Here is a 20,688-nt window from a genome sequence, read left to right as displayed (position 1 = left end):
ACATGAATTTTTATTTTAAAATCCGCATGAAAATCTGCATATGCGTCCGCATACTACATATGCAGTATGCAGTGGCCTTCCGCATGCATTAACAAAACCGCATTTTAAAACACCGGCTCAAACGGACCAATTCATTTGAACGTTTTTGAAGCTGGAGAATTTATCATTTTAATTTGTCTATGAATGTATCATTGAGTGATTACCAGCTCATTTCTAACATATTATTAATTTGATCTTCTGTGGAAACAAACAATGAACTTTTATGTAGAGTAAATGAATTCACAAATAGCTCTATAATTCATAAAATTAAAAGACGTTAATATTAAAACAAATTTGTAACATTAACAAGGTGTGTAGCGATGTTCTTCTCAATTATTAATAGAAATTATCGAGTCCATATTAGCTCCACTATATTCTGTCGCCTATACAATTTTTTTTTTATTGGATATAACATATAAGACTACAAGACCCGTTTCATATTGAACTATTTGTAAATTACAAAAGGAACATTTCTTCTCAGCTCAACCACGTAGCTAAGAAGGAACATTGAGAAAACAAAAGATAAAAGCATCAACCCAACAAAGGTTATGCAAATCATAGTAGGAAAGTAAAACACAAAATAGGAAAGTTTTAAGGCAACGACAGCATCCGTATAAGTTATTGGACAAAACATCATAAAAGACTAAAATCTTAGTAGGATCAAGAATTCAAAATAATCTCTTGACTTAATGTATCTTGATCATCTGATTTGTTTTGAAATTCGTGCAGACTAGATCCGCGCTGATATTAAAGGACCTCCTATATTATAAATAGGAGCCGGACTCCGTTTAAAATCAAACGGTTGAGATTCATAAACTTAAAAGATTCCCTTTTGAGTTAATGCAGAGGATACACATTTTAGGATCAGTAGAGATATCGTTGTCGGAAGCATTCATCTGACCATCAACAATGGGGTTCCAGTTTTGCAGAAGAATATCCCCATGATAAACTCATGATAAACCGTTGCAACGGTTAGCCCTAAATTAGCAATTTTTCAAGCATATTTAATCAATTTTACAGATATTCAAATTTAATCTTGAGATGATGCTTTTATGTCCTTTGTTGGGTTCTTCATTACTCATCCTTAATATGTACAACAATTGATCATCCATCATTGATGTATATTTTGCAATTTATATTGTCTTGAACCTGTACAATATCTCAAGATAAAAAGCTGTAAAATTCAACAAATATATATTTTATAAATATAGTCAAACTAGATCATGATAAAATCCAACAGACACATTACTAGTAAAATAATGAATTTCAAAAGATTAAAAATTCGTCTTTTAAAGTAAATTTCATGAACACCCTTATGCTCCTAATTCTATACGCTTAGACGGACAAGGCGAGCATCAGGAGCCGCTGCAGGTGCCTGCCTGAACCGTCATATCGATCTGTCTGCCATTTTTTTTTGAGGAAAACGATACCCTTGAATATTTGTTTGATTATCTCCAGCACGAGTTGCACAAAGCACGTGTGACCTCCACAACAATCATGAAGTTTTATCTGGTGTCCCACGTGGCAAACTGCTAATTACTGGCACAAGCACATAAAAACAGCTCGAGTAAACGAGACCGAGATATCACACCGGAGCGGACCCAACACAGTGGAGACTGGAGGCTGGTGTATCCTCCGTGGGTAAATTTGTAATTTCCTAGCCGTCTATTCGAATTCCAGTAATTTTGTTTGTGTCTGTTACTCCGTTTTATCCAAAAAAAAAATGTGTGTCCGTGCAGCAGCCAGTGAAGTGCGGTCACTGGGAAGTAAGTGTACCGGAAGTCCTGAAAGTGCGTATCCCCTCAAGTATTGGAGTGCGCATCCCCTAAGATATCTCATATTTTGCGTGACCTACGTGTCCAGTGCTATTCGGGGATAGCGCAGGGGCCAGTATTGTTTTGGGCTTTGAGATTCGTGCAGAACATCTTTGAACGGTTGAGATTTTCCAAAAAGTCACGCAAAATATGAGATATCTCAGAGGATGCGAATTCCAAGTATTGGGGGTCGGGGGGCAATAAAAAAAAGGACGGCATAGATTCATTTCAAATTGACCAAACTCAATCTTATCTAGCGCATGGAATAAATTGGGGGTTCATTTTAAGATTCGTGCCAAGTTAAATGAACGGTCCGAATCTAGTCATTGCACCTCAGGTATTGCACTCGATGGGAATTCAAACCCCGTCACGCTTATTCTCTGATTCCTCAATTTTGTTTTGTTTTTTCTTTTTAGAGAAAAACAGAAGATAATATTTTTTTGAATCCCCACCAAATGCTACTTTTGACCGGGTATACCATTTAATGCTCAGTACATTGCTCACACAAGACAAAATTTCTATGGTTAAAGTAAAACGCATTGATAGTAAATTGAACTTGCTAACAATGACATTGAGGTTGAGGAGCTGCTGTATATAGTTTTAGATTTAGGATGCTGATAACAATCTCTGCAGTCTCCATCCCGCATTTATTCCCACAGATACTGTCAAAAAAAACATGGGGGGACCGCTCAATCATTAATGAGTGTTTAAAAAACTGCGGGTATTTAACTTGAAGCATCAAAGTATTTACCTTGAATTTGTCAGGTATTAAACCCTCTACAATAATCTCTATTTATGAAAGAATAAATCAATCCATTAATTGTCCCCGCACAAAATTTTCTTTTTTTTTGAATCGTCCCCGCACAACTGAGGACCATTAAACATGGGAGGACCGCTCAATCATTAATGAGAGTTTAAAAAACTGCGGGTATTTAACTTGAAGCATCAAAGTATTTAACTTGAATTTGTCAGGTATTAAACCCTATGCAATGATCTCTATTTATGAAAGAATAAATCAATCCATTAATTATCCCCACACAAAATTTCCTTTTTTTTTAATCGTCCCCGCACAACTGGAGACCATTAAATAAACAATCCCCTCACCCAATGGTAAATACTCTGAGACATAATGATAAATACTTTATGTTACATAAGTAAATACTTTACATTATATGGATAAATACTTTATGTTACATGGATAAATACTTCTCATGCATACTTGCAACTTTTAGTAAGCATCAATAATAAATACTCTCAGACATAATGATAAATACTCTATGTTACATGGATAAATACTCTATGTTACAAGGGTAAATACTTCTCATAAATAATGATAAATATTTTTTTGAACATCAATTAACAGATAAACATTTATTAACGGGGATTGTTATTAGATAACAGTATAATTAATGCGGATATTTTTTTAAAGGAATAATTAATGCGGGAATTGTTATTAGAGGAAGGCATAATTAATGTGGGGATTGGTATTAAATGACAGTCTAATTTAATGCGGGGATAAAAGGAAACTTTTAACGAAATTAGTGAGGGGGATATATGGCAGTTAAGGAAGAGAGAGAGTGCGGGAAAAATGGGGGGATGGGAGTGGGGGGTTTCATATAATTATTCTTAGATTTAATATTCAATATTTTAAAATTATTACGTGACATTTGAACTGTTTGAAGTTTGACGTGCAACCAGTTTATAAAGAATAATAATGTACCTATTTGGTTTTGTTTTAAATATCTCTGACTTAATGACGAAAACTAAAATAACAATTTAGACTCAGATCAAGACTTGGATTCGGTATGGATTAATTGTTCTTCGATCTTTTTGAATGGCTAGGCACAAGTCTCAAGAAAGAATTCCGCGGATCCCATTGATTTATTATTTTCTATAATAATTAATTGTAATACCAATTCATTATGTGATGGATATATTATAAGAAAATATGACATATTGACATATCATATTTTTCTTTAGACCTTGATATTGTATGAAATGTTTTTTGTTTCCTTTCTTCTTTTCTATTTTGCTACTTAGCATAGTAATTATTTGTAATTCCACTAAATCTTTTAAAACCTATCACTAGCGGAGTTGAGAGTTGGAACCAAAATTGCATCAAGTGGTATCAGAACAAATTATCCTTTTATTGTCCAATATCTCACTAAACTAAACAAATCCTATACGCGTGGAGTAGAGTTCGGAACAAGTTTGCGTCACTTAATTTAATAAATAATTTTGAGCTTGTAATGCCTCTCAATTTGTCAAATAGTTCTTCTCCTAATTATATGATCAATGCCGTAGTAACGTATGGAAACTACATTTTTACAAGTTGTGATGCCGAATTTAGATAGTTTAGTCGGACCAATACTATGCATTTATATGAGTAAAATTAGGTGTTGGGATTTGGTGGACTCAAGTCTAAAATCCGTCAAATCGGCTTCAGATGACCAATCTGAAATGTTAAAATCCGCCTACCTTACGAGTGATGCGTCTACATGTGAAAATTTTAAATATTTGAATTAATTTAGTTTAAAGTCAAGCGGTCAAAATTCGAAGGTTAATAAATTAATTTTAATGCATTCATTTTTTGAACGTATTTTGACCACTTGACTCTATGCAAAATTAATTTTGTTTACATGCAGACGCATCACTCGTAAAATAGGCGGGTTTCAATAGTTCAGATTCGTTGTTTAAAGCTAATTCGATGAGTTTTAGACTTGAGTTCATCAAGAGACTTGGTGAACTTAAGAACACCCTGGTTCTACCCCATTTATACAACCAATATTACATATATTCGTACCACAGAGAATATGATTAAACTCGTGTTACTTCACAATAAGGATTTTTATAATAATAGACATATCTAGTAATGTCAACACATAATATTTAATAGGGCCCTGATAATTGTCCCCCCACTCTCATTCTCCCATTATCCCCCCCAATTTTATTTGTTCAATCGCGTCCACATTTCTCACGATCTATAAGGAATTTTGCGAATCTAAAATCACGAACGTCTTCTACGCAATTTTATTTTTCAAATGAGATCCATAATGACATACTTTCGAGCTCATCGTCATACAAGTATTTATACCTCGTCATTTAAGTATTTATACATAGTATTTTACACATATGACACTGCTGAAATTTAAAAGTATTAATATCAAGTATTACATGTATGTATACCTATGCACTGAAGTATTTATACCTATGTGGTCAACTATTTTTGTTAGAAAAAGGTTGACGCAGGGACGATTGGGGAAGGTTGATGCGGAGATGCGAGGTCAACGATTGGGGAAGATAAATATTTACATGTATAGGTATAAATACTCGCGTGACGATGAGCCCGAAAGTATGTCATCATGGATCTCATTTGAAAGATAAAATTGCGTAGAATACGTTCGTTATTTTAGATTTACAAAATTCCTCATAGATCGTGAGAAATGTGGATGACATTGAAAAAAGAAAAAGAAAACCCACCTCTAAAAACGTGTATGATTATTCTCCCCATGTAGTTTGAGTTGTCCCCCCATATAGGAATATCAAGTTAGACATGCAAGTATTAATATCTTAGTTTGCAAGTATTAATTTATTATCTTCCAAGTATTTACCTGTGAATTTAATTAAATTCGGAAGACTACAGTGTTTTGAATAAATTTAATTAAACTAGTTAGTTAAGTTAGTTTATGGAAGTTAAACAAGATTGTGGAAGATAAATACTTACAAGTATAGGTATAAATACTTGCATGATGTGGTATAAATACTTGTGTGACGATGAGCCCGAAAGTATGTTATCATGGATCTCATTTGAAATATAAAATTGCGTAGAATACGTTTGTGATTTTAGATTTACAAAATTCCTCATAGATCGTGAGAAATGTGGACGACATTGAAAAAAAAAAAACCCTCTAAAAACGTATATGGGGGTTTAAGAGATGAGAGAATGATGGGAAGATGAGAGTGGGGGGATTCATATAATTATTCTATTTAATAACAAGTTTTTTATGCAGCCATGATTTAAACTTTGCTAAAGTTAGTTAACACCATTTATGACATATCTATCAACTCGATTACATCTTCCATTTTATGCTTTGTTAAGAAAGAAATATTTTTGACAATGCAATAACTACAATTCATAATGAATATGATACTTAAAAGATTGAAATTTGTAAAAACAGATCATGCAGTATTATTATGAGCTAATTAAGAAACAAAATATATTACACTACATGTTGGTTGTAAATTGACAAATACGTAACGCAGACTATTGCTAAGAGTTCCTTTTTTGGAATATATTTCATTAAGATATCATTAATTCCGACAACTATATATTTTTTTTCATTAAACTGACAAACTATATTATATTGAGAAAGAAGCAAAAAGAAGTAAATACCTGAAAAGCAAACTTTCAAAGAGTAATAAACAAATATTATAATTTTGGGAACTCTTTGTGTAGTTCGGGTGTCTTTGAAATTTCTATTGCTCATTATCGATTAATATTAAAATTCTTCTACTCTCTGTTTCTCTTTACCTTTTTATTAATTTCTATCCAATTTTTTTCCCTAATTGACCCCATTTCTTTCTCTTCACTCTGCCTTTAAATGTATGCTTAATTAAATAAAGCTCAATACGGCACACTCAGTTGAAATGCAAGGAAAAAAAAAACTCTAAAAACTATAATACTGCCAATATATATGAGAAATTGTTACCACTAAGAAATTTTAAAAAATAATTATACTACAATTTTGCCTGAATTGGATATTTAATAAAACAACAAAACAGGAAGAGAACAATCGATCAAATTTTTTCACAAAAATACATTTCTTCTTTACATTGTACAACATTTTTTCTCTCTTCTACTTATTTTCAAAGTAACATTTTTACGACCCATTGGGTCATTAAATTTCGTGGCGTGAGAAAAAAAATTACATTATTTAATCCCATTTTTTTATATTTTGTATTTTTCATTAGTCTCTATTGTCGTAATGATATTTAAGTAAAACCAAATTAATTTGTATATTTCATTGCACTCCGCATTATGGACTCGTATATTCATTTTCAAAATCAAAATATCAATCTGAACCTCTCAACACGATTTATATATAAAAATATACATGCATACCAAATTATATATTTTTTAAGTCTTTCTACTACTATTAGTATTTTAGATAGATAGAAAATTACTTGATCTAAAATTTTATCTAAAAAATAGTTAACAAAATTATAAAGCTTGTAAAAATTTAGTCTCCATACATATATTCTATCATATTTAACATTTTAGATTAATTTTTTAAACCGTAAAAACAGTGATATATATAGATTCACTGCACATGTCGATTTGTAATATAAATTATTAAGCATAATTCTGCTTATGATATTTATACAAGAGTAGAACTAGGGTGTTCTTGAGTATATAGAAATCATACTAATTTGTATGGACTTATACATGTAAAACAAACAAATTAGAATGATTTCTATATACGAATCTGCATTTAATATACTTAAAAATCACATAACAATATAACATGCATCGAGAATCTAGCAATAGAAAGTAGTAACATCGATAATTTATATGGATTCAGGTTTAAATAAAAAAGATATTTATATGGGTTCAAGCATTACAGCAGGGACCAGGTGCGACAAATAGTCGGTCAAACCGCTCACGGCTCACGGCTCACGCACCCGTCCTGGCTCACTTCGCCAAGTCACCAGTGAGCACAGATCATCGCATTCGCCTCTCCCTCTTCCTCTCGGCCTTTTTACCCCTCATAAACCCTTTCTTGTCTTTTTCTCTCTTAAAGTTTGGCCCCATTTCGCCAAAAAGAGAGGAAAAGAGAAGAAACGGGGTTCTCTCGGAGATATCGCCGAGCCATTGTCGGTGCAAATACAGGAGGGGAACATAGAGACGAATATTTTCTTAATTAGAAATCAAAGCTAGCTATCTCTCCTTTGTTTTTCGTTTCTTAAACCCCCAAGGAGGTCTGATTGTAAGTTTCAATCCTGCTCTTCCTCAGCTACTATAGCTTTTTTTCTTCTCTTTTTTGTTTGTAATTTTACTGGCGAAGCTCAAAATAATCTTATTCTTACACGAACAGAGTTTCAACAGCAGATATAGGTTTTACCAGTCTGAATCGTTGATTGTTATCTTTTTCTTTCTTAAATCAACGAATGTAGTTTTGTTGTTATTGCGATTTTTTCTACTGATAGCTGTAAAGTAAGGGCTATTCCAGTTTGAGTTCACTCCCCACGTGTTTTGACTGATATTAGTTCGGTTATATATTGAACAAAAACTAAATGTAGTTTGTTTCCAGGGTTTTACTCTGTTTAATATCTCTCCCTAATCGCTCCCACTTTAGGGTTTTACGACTTTGTTAGCAAGTTCACGAACTCCAGTCAATGCGAGAGTCGTTAAGTCAAAAGCAAGATTTTTCTCAATTTCTACTTGTTTCTTTCCTTTATTTTGACGTATTCTGTGCTCAGACTTGAGAAATTAGGGGCTAAAAGTGAAGCTCTAAGCCCAAGCAATGTTTCTTATTTTATTATAATTCCTAATTTTCAGATATAAAAAATGGAAGAACAAGAAGAAATTGCCCCACTGGTGCTGGACGGATGCATTAAGAGCATTCAGTTGAGCATTGCCAGTGATGAGGAAATAGTAATAGCCTCTTTCCTATTATTTTTCTTTTTATTTAAGACAGAGTAAGAAACAAATTTTGTTTGGTTCTTAAGAGTTAAATTTCGGTCAAAAGAATGGAGGTCTGGGTTGCTACATTAGGTTATTAATAATTGAAGTTATGATTCAGAGAAAGCGACCCTCGCTCGTTACAAATTCAGTAGCATGCTTGTTTCCATGTAATTAATACTAGTCATGCACCGTTATTGTAGGAGAAAAAAAATGATTAATTATGTTCCCCCTTTTGCATTTCAGTGCACCTACTCGGTTAACGAGTGCCCAATCTCACATCCTAGCCAGCTAGTAAACCCATTTCTGGGTCTCCCTTTGGAGTTTGGTAGATGCGAAGCATGCGGGACTGCTGAGCCCGGCCAGTGTGAAGGTTTGTTATTATTTCTTGCCTTTTCACCACCAAAAGGTTGCCTTTTATTGCATGCTATTGGTTGGTAGGGTAAGGGCAAAGGTTAATTTAAGGTGACTCCAACATTGCTTCTTCTTTTTTTTTAATTTTTTTTTTTGTCACAGTTGTATTTCATTGGGTTTTTGTAGGCAATCATCTGGATTCTGCAATTTATCTGGTATTGACTAACATATAATATTTTTCAATGGCAATTAGGTCATTTTGGGTGCATAGAGTTGCCAGTACCAGTCTTTCACCCATTGCATGTTTCCGAACTGAGGCATCTTCTCAGTGTCATTTGTCTAAAATGTCTTCGTATGAAGAAGGGAAAGGTACTTTAAACAAAAATTTCAGCATACTTTTATGCTTATTTTGGCGATATTTATAGTTCAATCAGGGTTATGGTAAGATCTTTTGCATCGTTAAAGCTTGTCATAACCTGAAATGCTGCATGTTGATCAGGTCTAGTGCCTGTTGGCTGGCATTGTGCAATGCTTTCTTGAATGGTTGATGTTGATAATTTTGTAACTACTAGTTCCTGTTATCATACTTTTCTTTTCTGTTCTGCAAATTTCAGGTTAATGTCAACAAAGGAGGAGAGAGCGTGTCAGCTACACCATGTTTTTACTGTAAGGTAACAAGATGTCCCCTTTTGAACCTTAGAACCTTCTTTTATTTATGTTTTTGCTTTGTTTCATAACTTCTCATTAGTGAATTATTTTGATAGTTTTTAGTTTATGATTGTATTGTGTAAACTTTGCCTCTACGAAACAGCCATATTTAGTCTGCACTACACCGTTTAAATATGCATTGTAACAAATTCATCATTTGTATGATTTGGCGTGCTGGAAAATTCATAGTTCTTTCTAGTTTGTAAATTTTGGTAATTATTCAGAAAAAAGTTCATCTGGAACATTGTAAATAATAAGACAATATATCAATCTATGTGAGCCGTGTTACTGCTTATCCTCGTGTATATTGTCAAATCTTATGGTATTGCCTGACAAATCGCTGTGCTCTGAATTCCTTTTGTATGCATGGTAGGATCTTGGTAATACAGGTGTTAAGGAGGTAAAAAATTCAGATGGTGCTGTGTCTCTTGAGCTGAGGACATCCAAAAAAAATATATCATCTGGATTTTGGAACTTCCTTGCTAGTTATGGGTACCAATACAGCACAGGCACTTCCCGCCCCCTCCTTCCAATTGAGGTCTCTCTCTCTCTCTCTCATATTTTCTTCCCTCCCTCCCCCTTTCTCTATCTCTCTTATACATACAAAAAATCCACCGGAGTTCAGTAGCCTTGTAATCAGTTAATTGCCACTGATATTGCAAGGCCCAATATTTTTGTTATTAAAAGGTTTCCTGTAGGTGTAAAAGGGATGATTAAAACATTGACTTGCAGTCTTATTCTGCAAGCTGCATGATACAAGTCTAATATCCGATAGTATCACATACTTCTTTTCTTTAGGTTTTGAATATCTTGAGAGCAATCCCAGAAGAAACCAAGAAGAAAATCACTGCAAGGGGTTTTTTTCCTCAATCCGGCGCAATAATGTTGCATCTTCCAGTGCCTCCCAATTGCCTACGTGTCCCTGATTTCTCTGATGGGCCAAGCATAATTTCCTATGTTAGTGTTTGGTTCTATTCTATGCTAGTTGTGTTTTTCTTCTATTTGTTAGAAATATGTCTGAATATTTGTGATATATGTAGGTTGGGACATATTTTGGTTGCATTTTCAATATTTTCTAAGTAAAACTGAACTTTATAAAGATGTATTCTATTATTTGGAGCTGGAACTTGAGAAGTTGAGCAGGAACCCATCACATATATTTGGCACATCTGGTTTAATTTTAGTGTATTGCGAATTATCTTTTGTTTTCACTCATTAGAAATTTTCTTAGAAAAAATACCCAACTTCACATGATCCTGCTGTTGCTACTACTATTCACAGGATGTGTCACATGCATTGCTTAAAAGAGTTCTCCACAAGATTGACTTGATAAAGAGGTCAAGGTCAGGAACCCCTAATTTTGAGTCACATGAAGCTGAATCGAGTGATCTTCAACTAGCGATCGCACAATATTTGACTCTTAGAGGAACCACTACGGTATGTTTCCTGATGAGGGCCACCAGTAGTTGAGAGTTTATCTTGATTTAAGGATTATATTGTTAATTCTCGGTACTGGTTTTTAGAGGATGAGGGTCAGTGTGGTAGCAGTTTTCTTTGTGGCTTGCATTTTTGCTTAGTTGTTTCTTAATTGCCAGGTACTGGTTATTTTGTGGATTGTATTATTTTATTTTATGGGCCATCTCCATGTGCAGTCCTGTAATTTTCAAAAATATCATGCACATCTCTGCAAAATGCGATATATAACATGTCCCTCCAATTCGTGTGATGCAAAACATATACCACTAAAATGCATGAAAGGAATCAAATGTACCCTTTTTCCTGCCCCAATTCACTTTGAATGTTATTTCATCTCTAGATAAGTGGAGGTTGCATTTTTGGTAGTATTGAAGAAGTTTAGGTATTTGGTTGTTCTGCATGATTTTTCCATCTATTGGAGGGCATGCTGGTTATTTTTTTTTTGGGATACATAAAATTAAAACGCTTTGCAGGATCTTATGTGAAATCTTATTTTGCTAATTCTGGTGCTTTATGCGTCTGGTATGGCTTGTTTCTTGTAGTTATTAATTTTCTTACTTCAGTATTGTTGCCAGTCTTCTGTCAGCTATCTTAGGCACAACATTGCTCGACTGATACATGGTGTCATAGTTGCAGCATAAGTGCATTTACAGTAATGTGCTAGATTAGTACCTTCTGTGGTGTAGCTTAATTCCTTTGATTTTTCTGTGCAGTTGATCTTCTTTAGCATTTATTTTGACTTTCTTTGTGAAAATCTTTGTCTATGACACCATGCAGGGACCCCAAGACACGAGGCGATACGTACTTGGGAGCACAGACAAAGCTGGTGAAAGTTCGTCTAACAAACAATGGCTTGAGAAGATGAAGACCCTCTTCATCAGCAAGGGTTCTGGCTTCTCTTCCCGCAGTGTCATCACTGGTGATCCCTACATTGGCATAAATGTCATTGGTCTCCCATCAGAGATTGCAAAACAGATCACTTTTGAAGAGCGGGTCACGGCGCACAACATTGCTCGGTTGCAAGACATAGTTGACAAGCGGCTATGTGTCACCTACCAGAAAGGATCCACCAGCTATGCAATATCAGCTGGTGCGAGGGGCTATACAAATCTTAGAGTTGGCCAGATAGTTAACAGGAGAATCATGGATGGGGATCTGGTTTTTGTTAACCGTCCCCCAAGTACTCACAAGCACTCTCTTCAAGCATTCTATGTCTATGTGCACGACGACCATACGGTGAAGATTAACCCATTAATCTGCTCTCCATTTGGTGCAGATTTTGATGGGGACTGCATTCACATATTCTATCCACAATCCCTCCCCGCAAAAGCTGAGGCACTTGAACTCTTTAGTGTTGAGAAGCAGTTGATTAATTCGTACAATGGGACCCTCAGCCTTCAAGTGGCACATGATTCTCTCCTCGGGTTGAAGTTTCTCATGAAACATTCCTTCCTGAGCAAGCCCATGGCTCAACAACTTGCCATGCACTCTTCCCCCTTGCGGCTGCAACCCCCAGCTGTTCTCAAATCATCTAAAGGTCCGAGTGGGCCCCTTTATAAAATGGAACAGCTGATACAGAGTGCCTTGCCTAGCTTATTTGAGTCGGATGGCGACAGACATGAGGTTGTAAGAGGTGAAATCACCAGGCTGGACCTTGACCGAGATCATGTCCATGGGGCATTTTCAGAAATTGTTGCCTCAGTCTTCTCCAGAGGTTCGAAAGAGGCGCTGCAGTTCATGGACATTGTCCAGCCAATGATGATGGAGCTCCTAAATCTTGAAGGGTTTAGTGTTGGCTTGAGGGATTTCAACACGCCAAAGAAAACCCTTCAATCTGTCAAGAACAGCATTGGGAGACAGGCATACCTGTTATCGAAGAAAAGTCCCAACCCCAACCAACCAATGGACCTTCGCGTGGAGGGTTACTTGCGGTCGTGCAAGCAAGCAATTGCGGACACAATCATCAGTTCACCGCTTGCTTATCTAATGGACACAAAGTCAGATTCATCTATAACAAAGGTCGTTCAGCAGCTTGGATTCCTTGGCCTTCAACTTTATCGCCAGGACCGGTTCTACTCAAGAGACCTGGTAGAAGATTGTCTGTCCACTTATGCAAACCGCTTTGCTCCCTCTATTGACGATCCCAGCAAATATCCATCAGAGGCATACGGGTTAGTGAGCAGCTCATTCTACGAGGGTTTGAATCCTTTTGAGGAACTGGTGCATTCTATCTCAACCAGGGAGGTGATAGTTCGGTCGTCACGTGGTCTGACTGAGCCAGGGACACTTTTTAAGAATCTCATGGCGGTGATGCGGGATGTGGTGATATGCTATGATGGAACCGTGCGAAACATGTGTAGCAATTCTATAATTCAGTTTGCATACGGCGAGGGGACAGATGAGGCTCAGATTCAGCTTTCACCACCTGGCGAGCCTGTCGGTGTGCTTGCGGCTACGGCGATTTCAAAACCGGCGTATAGCGCAGTGCTCGACTCATCCCAGAGCAACAACACCTCTTGGGAACTGATGAAGGTGAAAATTCTTTTATTTTATCTTTTCTTAGTAAGCATCAGAACTACACTGTTATATGTGTATCAGATTTATGAGATCTTCTGTCAAGGTCTTTTAATATAAGAGTACTTCTAAAAAAAGAATAAAGTGAACATAACCAAAGAACAACAAAATGATTCATTTGCTATTTCTTTTGAATGAAAACAGGAGGTGCTTTTGACCAAGGTAGCGTACAAAAATGAGGAGAATGGTAGGCGTGTAATACTTTTCATGAATGACTGCTTCTGCGGAAAGAAGTTCTGCAAGGAAAGGGCAGCACTCGCGGTGCAGAGTTGTCTCAAAAAAGTAAAATTGAAGGATTGCGCTACGAATTTCTCAATCGAGTATGCTTTTAATTTTTTCTGCTATTCCTTTTTAAATTTTTGGAAGATGTGCAAAACTCAATAGATGACCTAATTGATACCAACAGGGGTGGAGCAGAGCCAGGGTAATGCATTCACCCTACCATTGCTTAAGAAAAGTAAAGATTTTTCCCCCATGGTGACGGTTAATCAAATAATAAAATGATGTTGTATTTGCAATATTATGCCCACACCAATAAAGATCATATTTCTTAATGCAAATAACATGTAGTAAAGATGATTAAGTATTTATTTTTCAATCTGCCCCTCTAAAGATGTTTCTGGCCCTGACCATGGATACCAACTGTACTGGACAGCTGGTTGGTGTGATCAGACACTATGATACCTTGTCTTAATTAAAACCATTTAGGTGGCGGATAGGATCTGTCTGATATGCAACACTTTCTGTCTTTTGCATTACCCAGTGGCATTTAGAATGGGCCCCACAACATTTATCTTCTTTCTTCTAAACCAATCTTATATTTGTATTCTATTTCTATCTCACAATGTTTTCAGGTATCATCAGGAGACCATAGTGGACGAGATTGCAAAAGCAACTCCATCTCTTGTGGGTCATATCCATCTTGACAAGGTTTGCTTAATTTTTTGTTGTAATTTAAGTGCAAATTACATAGCCTAAAGCATCCTTCTGCTAGATTGGTTGTATTAATACTTGACTTATGACAGGTCCAACTTCAGAGGTTAAACAAAAGTATAGATGATGTTCTTGAGAGGTGCCAGGAAGCTATCGAGAAGAACAAAAAGAAGAAGGGTACACTTGGCCAATTAGTTAGAAAGCTAGCTCTTTCTGCCAGGTACCAACCACAGATAAAACAAATAAAATAAAATAAATTCTCTCCCTCACTCACAAGCTATCTTACATAGTAAGACTGATGATGACTGATTATAGGGTTTAGGATATTTTATTTCTTGCTGGCCTTGTGTAGATGCATAATTCTTTGTTATTGTTATGATAAAATTTTATAGGACCTTATTAAGCAAACCAGCTCTATTGTATCCGACATTCTTTTAACTTCATATTTGTATGAACATGGACCTTATAATACTACAGTCAAACCTTGTGTTATACATGTAAATAACGTCACCATGTGTTATTCTGTCATATTTTTAATATACTTTGGACAAGATTTTATTGTTACTATTTGATTTTGTAGCGAATGTTGTGGCCTGGAGAAGGCAAATGAACCATGCTTGCAATTTTGTCTCTCTGAGGCGAGCTCAACTTCTACTTGTGAAACATTTGAGCAATTAGTGCGTGCTATGTCCAACAGCATCTCTCCGATACTCCTGGACACTATTATAAAAGGTGTGATCATATTCTGTTTACCATACCATATTTTTCCTTTATAGTTCTGTCTTTTGTATGTATCGGAAAGCTGACCAAAGCAATTTCAGGAGCAAATCAAGTTAATTTAAAGCACTTTCAGATTGCGACTTACTGGGCTCGGCATTCAGTTTTTTACTTAGAATTTTGAATCCTAAATTATTCATGTAATGAATGGTCCTAATGTAAACAGAAAAGAATTGGGAGATAATCAAGACTAGAGAAGATGGTTGACAGTCAAACACTAAATTCTAAAAAGATATTTGCATATTTTCAACTTGATTGATTGTACATGCAGGCGATCCAAGAGTCAGTGATGCCAAAATATTATGGATGGGACCGGAAGAAATATCCTGGGTGAGGAATTACAACCGGGTTATAAATGGTGAGGTTACAGTAGAGGTGCTAATAGAGAAAGACACATCATTGACAAGTGGGGATGCATGGGGAATCACAATAGATGCTTGCCTTCCAGTGATAGACCTCATAGACATAAGGCGGTCTACTCCTTACGGGATCCAGCAGGTGAAAGAACTCCTTGGAATCTCCTGTGCCTTTGAGCAAGTCGTTCAGGTCTGACTAATCTTTCCCCCCTTGACTGTTATTTAGATATGTTGGCTTATTGGCACCATACCATTTTGAAAACCCAGTTGAAATCTGACTATGAACATACCATCTGTTCAGTTGGGAGTCTTGGCTAGTTGATAAAATGGTACATACATTTTGGATGTGAGTAAATTTACTGACTTGCCTCTTCAACACTGTTCATTTTTCTTTTCAGCGATTATTCATTGCTGTCAGAGGTGTTGCAAAAGGTGTGATGAAAGATCACTTGATTGTGGTTGCCAACAACATGGCATGCACTGGTAATCTTAATGGCTTCAACATCGCTGGTTACAAAGCGATGTTCCGATCGCTGAAAATTCAAGTGCCTTTCACTGAAGCAACTCTATATGTCAGTAATATTCCTTTTTGCTGTGATTTAAATTTTTCCGGGCAACTTTACATTATACAATAATTACCCATGGTGTCTTAATTTGTCCAAGAAAACCCAGCAATAAAAGCCTGACATAATGTTAATTAAATGCTTTTTGAGGACTTAATACAGTAGCAATGATGATTTTACTAATTATATTTTTTTTGTTCTTTTAATGCAGACTCCCATGAAATGCTTTGACCGGGCAGCCGAGAAATGCTACTCTGATACATTAGACAGTGTGGTCTCGTCATGCTCATGGGGTAAGCACGTGGCGCTTGGCACTGGATCAGCATTTCAAGTTCTGTGGGATAAAAAGCAGGTTTGTCACTTTGTACGGTTCATTAGAATTGTCAAAACCCTAATCTTTTACATAGGTGAATCACAAGTTCAAACTTTTTGTGTACACTTTTCATGGCCACTTAAGCCCTGATTAGTATCAGAGTATGGTTTCTAATCAAACGGCATATCTAACTAATACTATATCAAGGATACCTAAGAGTGATACACTTTGCACTTTCTTTTCTTTGTTCTAGTAGTGAGTAGTATCCAATTTTCTGCAAATACCCTTAGTTTTGATCTTCAATATCTTCAATTCCTGTTTCTTGTGATTTGCTAACTATTTTCTTTTCCTAACCGATACCCATTGTATTTCCAGTTGGTTTCTGACAAATGTGCTGAGAATGGACTATATGACTTTCTTTCATTGGTTCGCACCACAACCCAAAAAGATGCCGATGGTTCATGCTTACAAGATGTTGATGATCTCTATGAACCAAATGGATATAATAATGACAATTATTGCCCCTCCCCTGAGTTTGATGCGTTTGGTGAGAAACCCACGTTCGAGGATGCTGTCGAAGAAACTGATTGGGGAAAAGGGAAGGGTAACAGCTGGGACATGAATGAAGCGCCTGTTGCTGACTCTGGTGGAGACGGTTGGGGTGGATGGGGTAATGGAGGAGCCAAAGATAAGGGAAAAGAAAAAGTTGAAAATGGGTCAGATGATCCTTGGGGTAATTCAGGGACTCCAAAGGAAAAAAACATACCTTGGGGCGGAAATGAAGCTGCCAAGGTACCTGCAGGAACAAGTGGGTCAGATCCTTGGGGTACAGATGATCCTTGGGGCAATTCAGGGGTTCCAAAGCGAAAAGGCATACCTGATGGACCTAATTCATTGGGGAAGGACCCGATCACTGAAAATTATTCATGGGCCAATAATAGTAAAGAAGAGGAGAAGAATGATCCATGGAGTGGAAATGAAGCTGCCAAGGCACCCGCATTAACAAGTGGTGCATCTGAGTGGGAAAACAATGACCCGTTAGAGACCCAAAAGGGAACTTGGGGAAAGGGTACAGCTGATTCTATCTTGGGTGCATGGAAACCAGACAATCGAGCTGACAATGAAAGCTGCGGTGATGAAACTCCAAAACATGGCACATGGGACCAGAATCTGACTGATAAATGGCCTGCTAGTATGCCATCTGACATAGGTGACCCATGGGGCAGTAATGCTGCAACCCCCGTGGCTGATAATGCAGAGGGCGGTGACCCATGGGGCAGTAATGCTGCAACCCCAGTGGCTGGTAATACGGAGGGCGGTGACCCATGGGGCAGTAATGCTGCAACCCCAGTGGCTGGTAATACGGAGGGCGGTGACCCATGGGGCAGTAATGCTGCAACCCCAGTGGCTGGTAATGTGGAGGGCGGTGACCCATGGAGCAGTAATGCTGCAACCCCAGTGACTGGTAATGTGGAGGGTGGTGACCCATGGAGCAGTAATGCTGCAAACCCAGTATCTGGTAATGCGGAGGGTGGTGATTGGGGCAAGGAGGCTGTATCTACACCTGGGAATGATGGGTGGAGTGCACACTTAGCTAGCGGTAGCAGCACTCGTCATGTAGGAGGAAGTAATGATGGGTGGGGTGGGCCGAAATCAAGAAAATGGAATAATGACCCTAATGACAGTGGTGGAAGTGGTCGTGGCCGTGGTCATGGCCGTGGTACCCGTGGTGGCCGGCCGCCTAGGAGGCCAGATGGAGAGGGGAGAGGACGTGGTTTCAGTAGGCCTCCACCAGACCCCTTGACTCCTGAAGAGGAGAAGATTCTTCTAGAAATTGAGCCATTGGTCCAGAACATCAGGAGAATCTTGCGTGAAGCCAGGTATGACATCTCTCTCTTTTTCTCTCTCATGTGTGACTTGTGGGATCAGAACCCCACTGATAGATGGGCTGGTCATACTGTCTGATATTGCACCTGTGCATAGAGTCTGTATTAACTAATAAAGTGTTTTTTTTTGGTATTATGTATAGTGATGGCGAGAAACTAGCTGATGAAGATTGCAAGTTTGTAACTGAGAACGTCTTCGAGTTTCACCCAGACAAGCAGTCCAAAATCACTGATAAGATGGACCACATCATGGTATGATACACTCTCCAGAGTAACTATTAAATATTGATGCCAGAGATTGAACTTTACTTGACCAGAAAGCTTAACATTTTGAACTTGCTATTTTTTTAATTATGGCAGGTTAACAAGCACAAGGAGTACCAGATGACCCGGTGCTTTTTTGCAGTGTCATCTGATGGGTCCGCAATCGACTTCTCCTACAAAAAGTGCTTGGAGAACTTTGTTAAGCAAAATAACCCGGAGCATGGCGAGTCATTCTGTGCCAAGTACTTCAAAAAACCAAGAAACCACGCACCAAATGCTGACTTGAGCCAACTATCTGAGACTCAGACCCAGCCAACAGATGGTCAAACACCCCAGCTACCTGAGACACCTCAGTTGGTGACCGATGACTGGACTAAGGATGCTGCAGCTCATACTGTGACTGACAGTTGGGCCAAGGCTGAGGGGGGTATGCCGGGAAGTAGTGAGGCTACACCAGATGTATCTGACGATTGGGCAAGCAAATGAAGATGTTCAGGGGGGTTCAGTGGTTTAATAATTTTCACGTAGTTGTTGATTCTGTAAATATCTAACTCCCTCACTCAGTAAGAGGTTTTAAGCTTAGTTTCACATATGTGCATGTTTAACAGCTTTGAAATTTTGGAACTCTGGCCCTTTGTGAAGGTGCCCATTCATTGGAATTAAGACTTTGTATGGCCCCTATTTTATCTCTTATATTAAATGAAATTTGTACTTTGTTTTGGGTTGGTATTTGTGTACCTCTGATATGGTCTGTAAATTATCTATAAATTATCTCTGATATTGCTATGCCCGGGAGTTGTAATGTTGGCTACAAGGTGTGGTAGGGGGATAATGTCGTACTGCTGCTTGTATATTTCTGCTACAGGGGTATTATTGTAATATTGGGCATTTTATGGTAGCAGGGGTATTACTGTATTGGGCAGGGTTACTGTAATATTTTATACAGGGGTATTAGTATTATGAGGTCCGGATCTCCTAAAGTAACCCAATTTTTTGGGTTTTGAATTGGGACTTGTCCGATTCGAATTCGTCACTCGGGACGTGTGCACTCCACTTCAGGATGGATTATCCAGGATTTGAATTGGACGGTCCCGATCTAAAACCTAAAGTCGGGTTACTTCAGTGGATCTGATTTCGGTATTATGGGGTGAAGGGGGTTTAGTACTGCTGAATGGGTGGTTTTAATATTTTGGTTGAGGATGCAATATGGTGAAGGACGCAGTATGGAGCACTTCTGGAACTGTGGTATGAGCTGCTGTGTGCAGTGTGCACTTGGCTTGATCGTTGCATTCTCAGCTAATGTATTGAATGTTTGTACATTGTTTCAAGGCTATTTCATGCCTTCTCAGCTTTATACTGGATATCTCCACTTAGGATAGAGCAATTTCTGATCAAGGCGTTGTTGCGCTATATGTAACTTGATCAGTTTTTTGTAGTTAGTCAGTAATCGGCTATGTACTGGCTGTAATGACTCATTGGTGATAATTTAAAACCAACGTGGCTCTTTTTAAAAAAAAAAATGTACGCTATTATTCACGATGAGTGCATAATACATTCAATATCGATTCTTTAAAAAGGGTGTTTGTCTATAGCTATTTGTAGATGTTTAGGCCCATGCAAAAATATTATATATTTTTTCCCAAAATAACCTAAGAAACTGGAAGAATTCTGACTACGGAACTAGAGTCTGCGAGCATACTGTTTTCCCACTTGCTAGGAAAAATTAGCGAGCATACTATTTTCCCACTTACAGACTTACGTCATCGAGCATACTGTTGTCTAGAAAGCACAGAATAGAAGTTCATAGGCGTGTATTAGTCTTTAACTATTGAAATTCAATTTAGGTGCCATTTGACCAATTTTTTCTTAATTACCACCGTAATAATTCAAAATTAAACAACCACTAAAAATTTATATATTACTACGCACGCACTCTCAAAATACTCACC

General features: G+C 37.3%; 1 protein-coding gene across 2 annotated transcripts; it reads left to right on the top strand.

Annotated features, from left to right (window-relative positions):
* Positions 1 to 7,502: 7,502 nt before the first annotated feature.
* Positions 7,503 to 19,458, top strand: LOC144569255 (DNA-directed RNA polymerase V subunit 1-like). 2 transcript variants are annotated; one of them, XM_078319517.1, is made up of 19 exons: positions 7,503 to 7,840; positions 8,413 to 8,508; positions 8,782 to 8,908; positions 9,143 to 9,258; positions 9,504 to 9,560; positions 9,971 to 10,135; positions 10,396 to 10,554; positions 10,879 to 11,034; positions 11,851 to 13,605; positions 13,792 to 13,967; positions 14,502 to 14,577; positions 14,673 to 14,800; positions 15,161 to 15,312; positions 15,629 to 15,903; positions 16,112 to 16,285; positions 16,488 to 16,628; positions 16,965 to 18,469; positions 18,619 to 18,727; positions 18,836 to 19,458. In XM_078319517.1, the coding sequence occupies exons 2-19, from the start codon at positions 8,422 to 8,424 to the stop codon at positions 19,223 to 19,225; spliced, it is 5,748 nt and encodes a 1,915-aa protein (XP_078175643.1). In that variant the 5' UTR covers positions 7,503 to 7,840; positions 8,413 to 8,421; the 3' UTR covers positions 19,226 to 19,458. The 2 variants fall into 2 exon arrangements, with proteins under 2 accessions (XP_078175643.1, XP_078175644.1); XM_078319518.1 differs by lacking the exons at positions 7,503 to 7,840; positions 8,413 to 8,508 and having other exon boundaries at positions 8,864 to 9,000.
* The last annotated feature ends 1,230 nt before the right edge of the window (positions 19,459 to 20,688 follow it).

Source organism: Carex rostrata, chromosome 18, assembly GCF_964058835.1.
Source record: "Carex rostrata chromosome 18, lpCarRost1.2, whole genome shotgun sequence".
In the NCBI taxonomy this organism is placed as follows: Eukaryota; Viridiplantae; Streptophyta; class Magnoliopsida; order Poales; family Cyperaceae; genus Carex; species Carex rostrata.
Note: the sequence above shows the minus strand (reverse complement) of the source record. Positions and strands in the feature narration are given on the sequence as shown.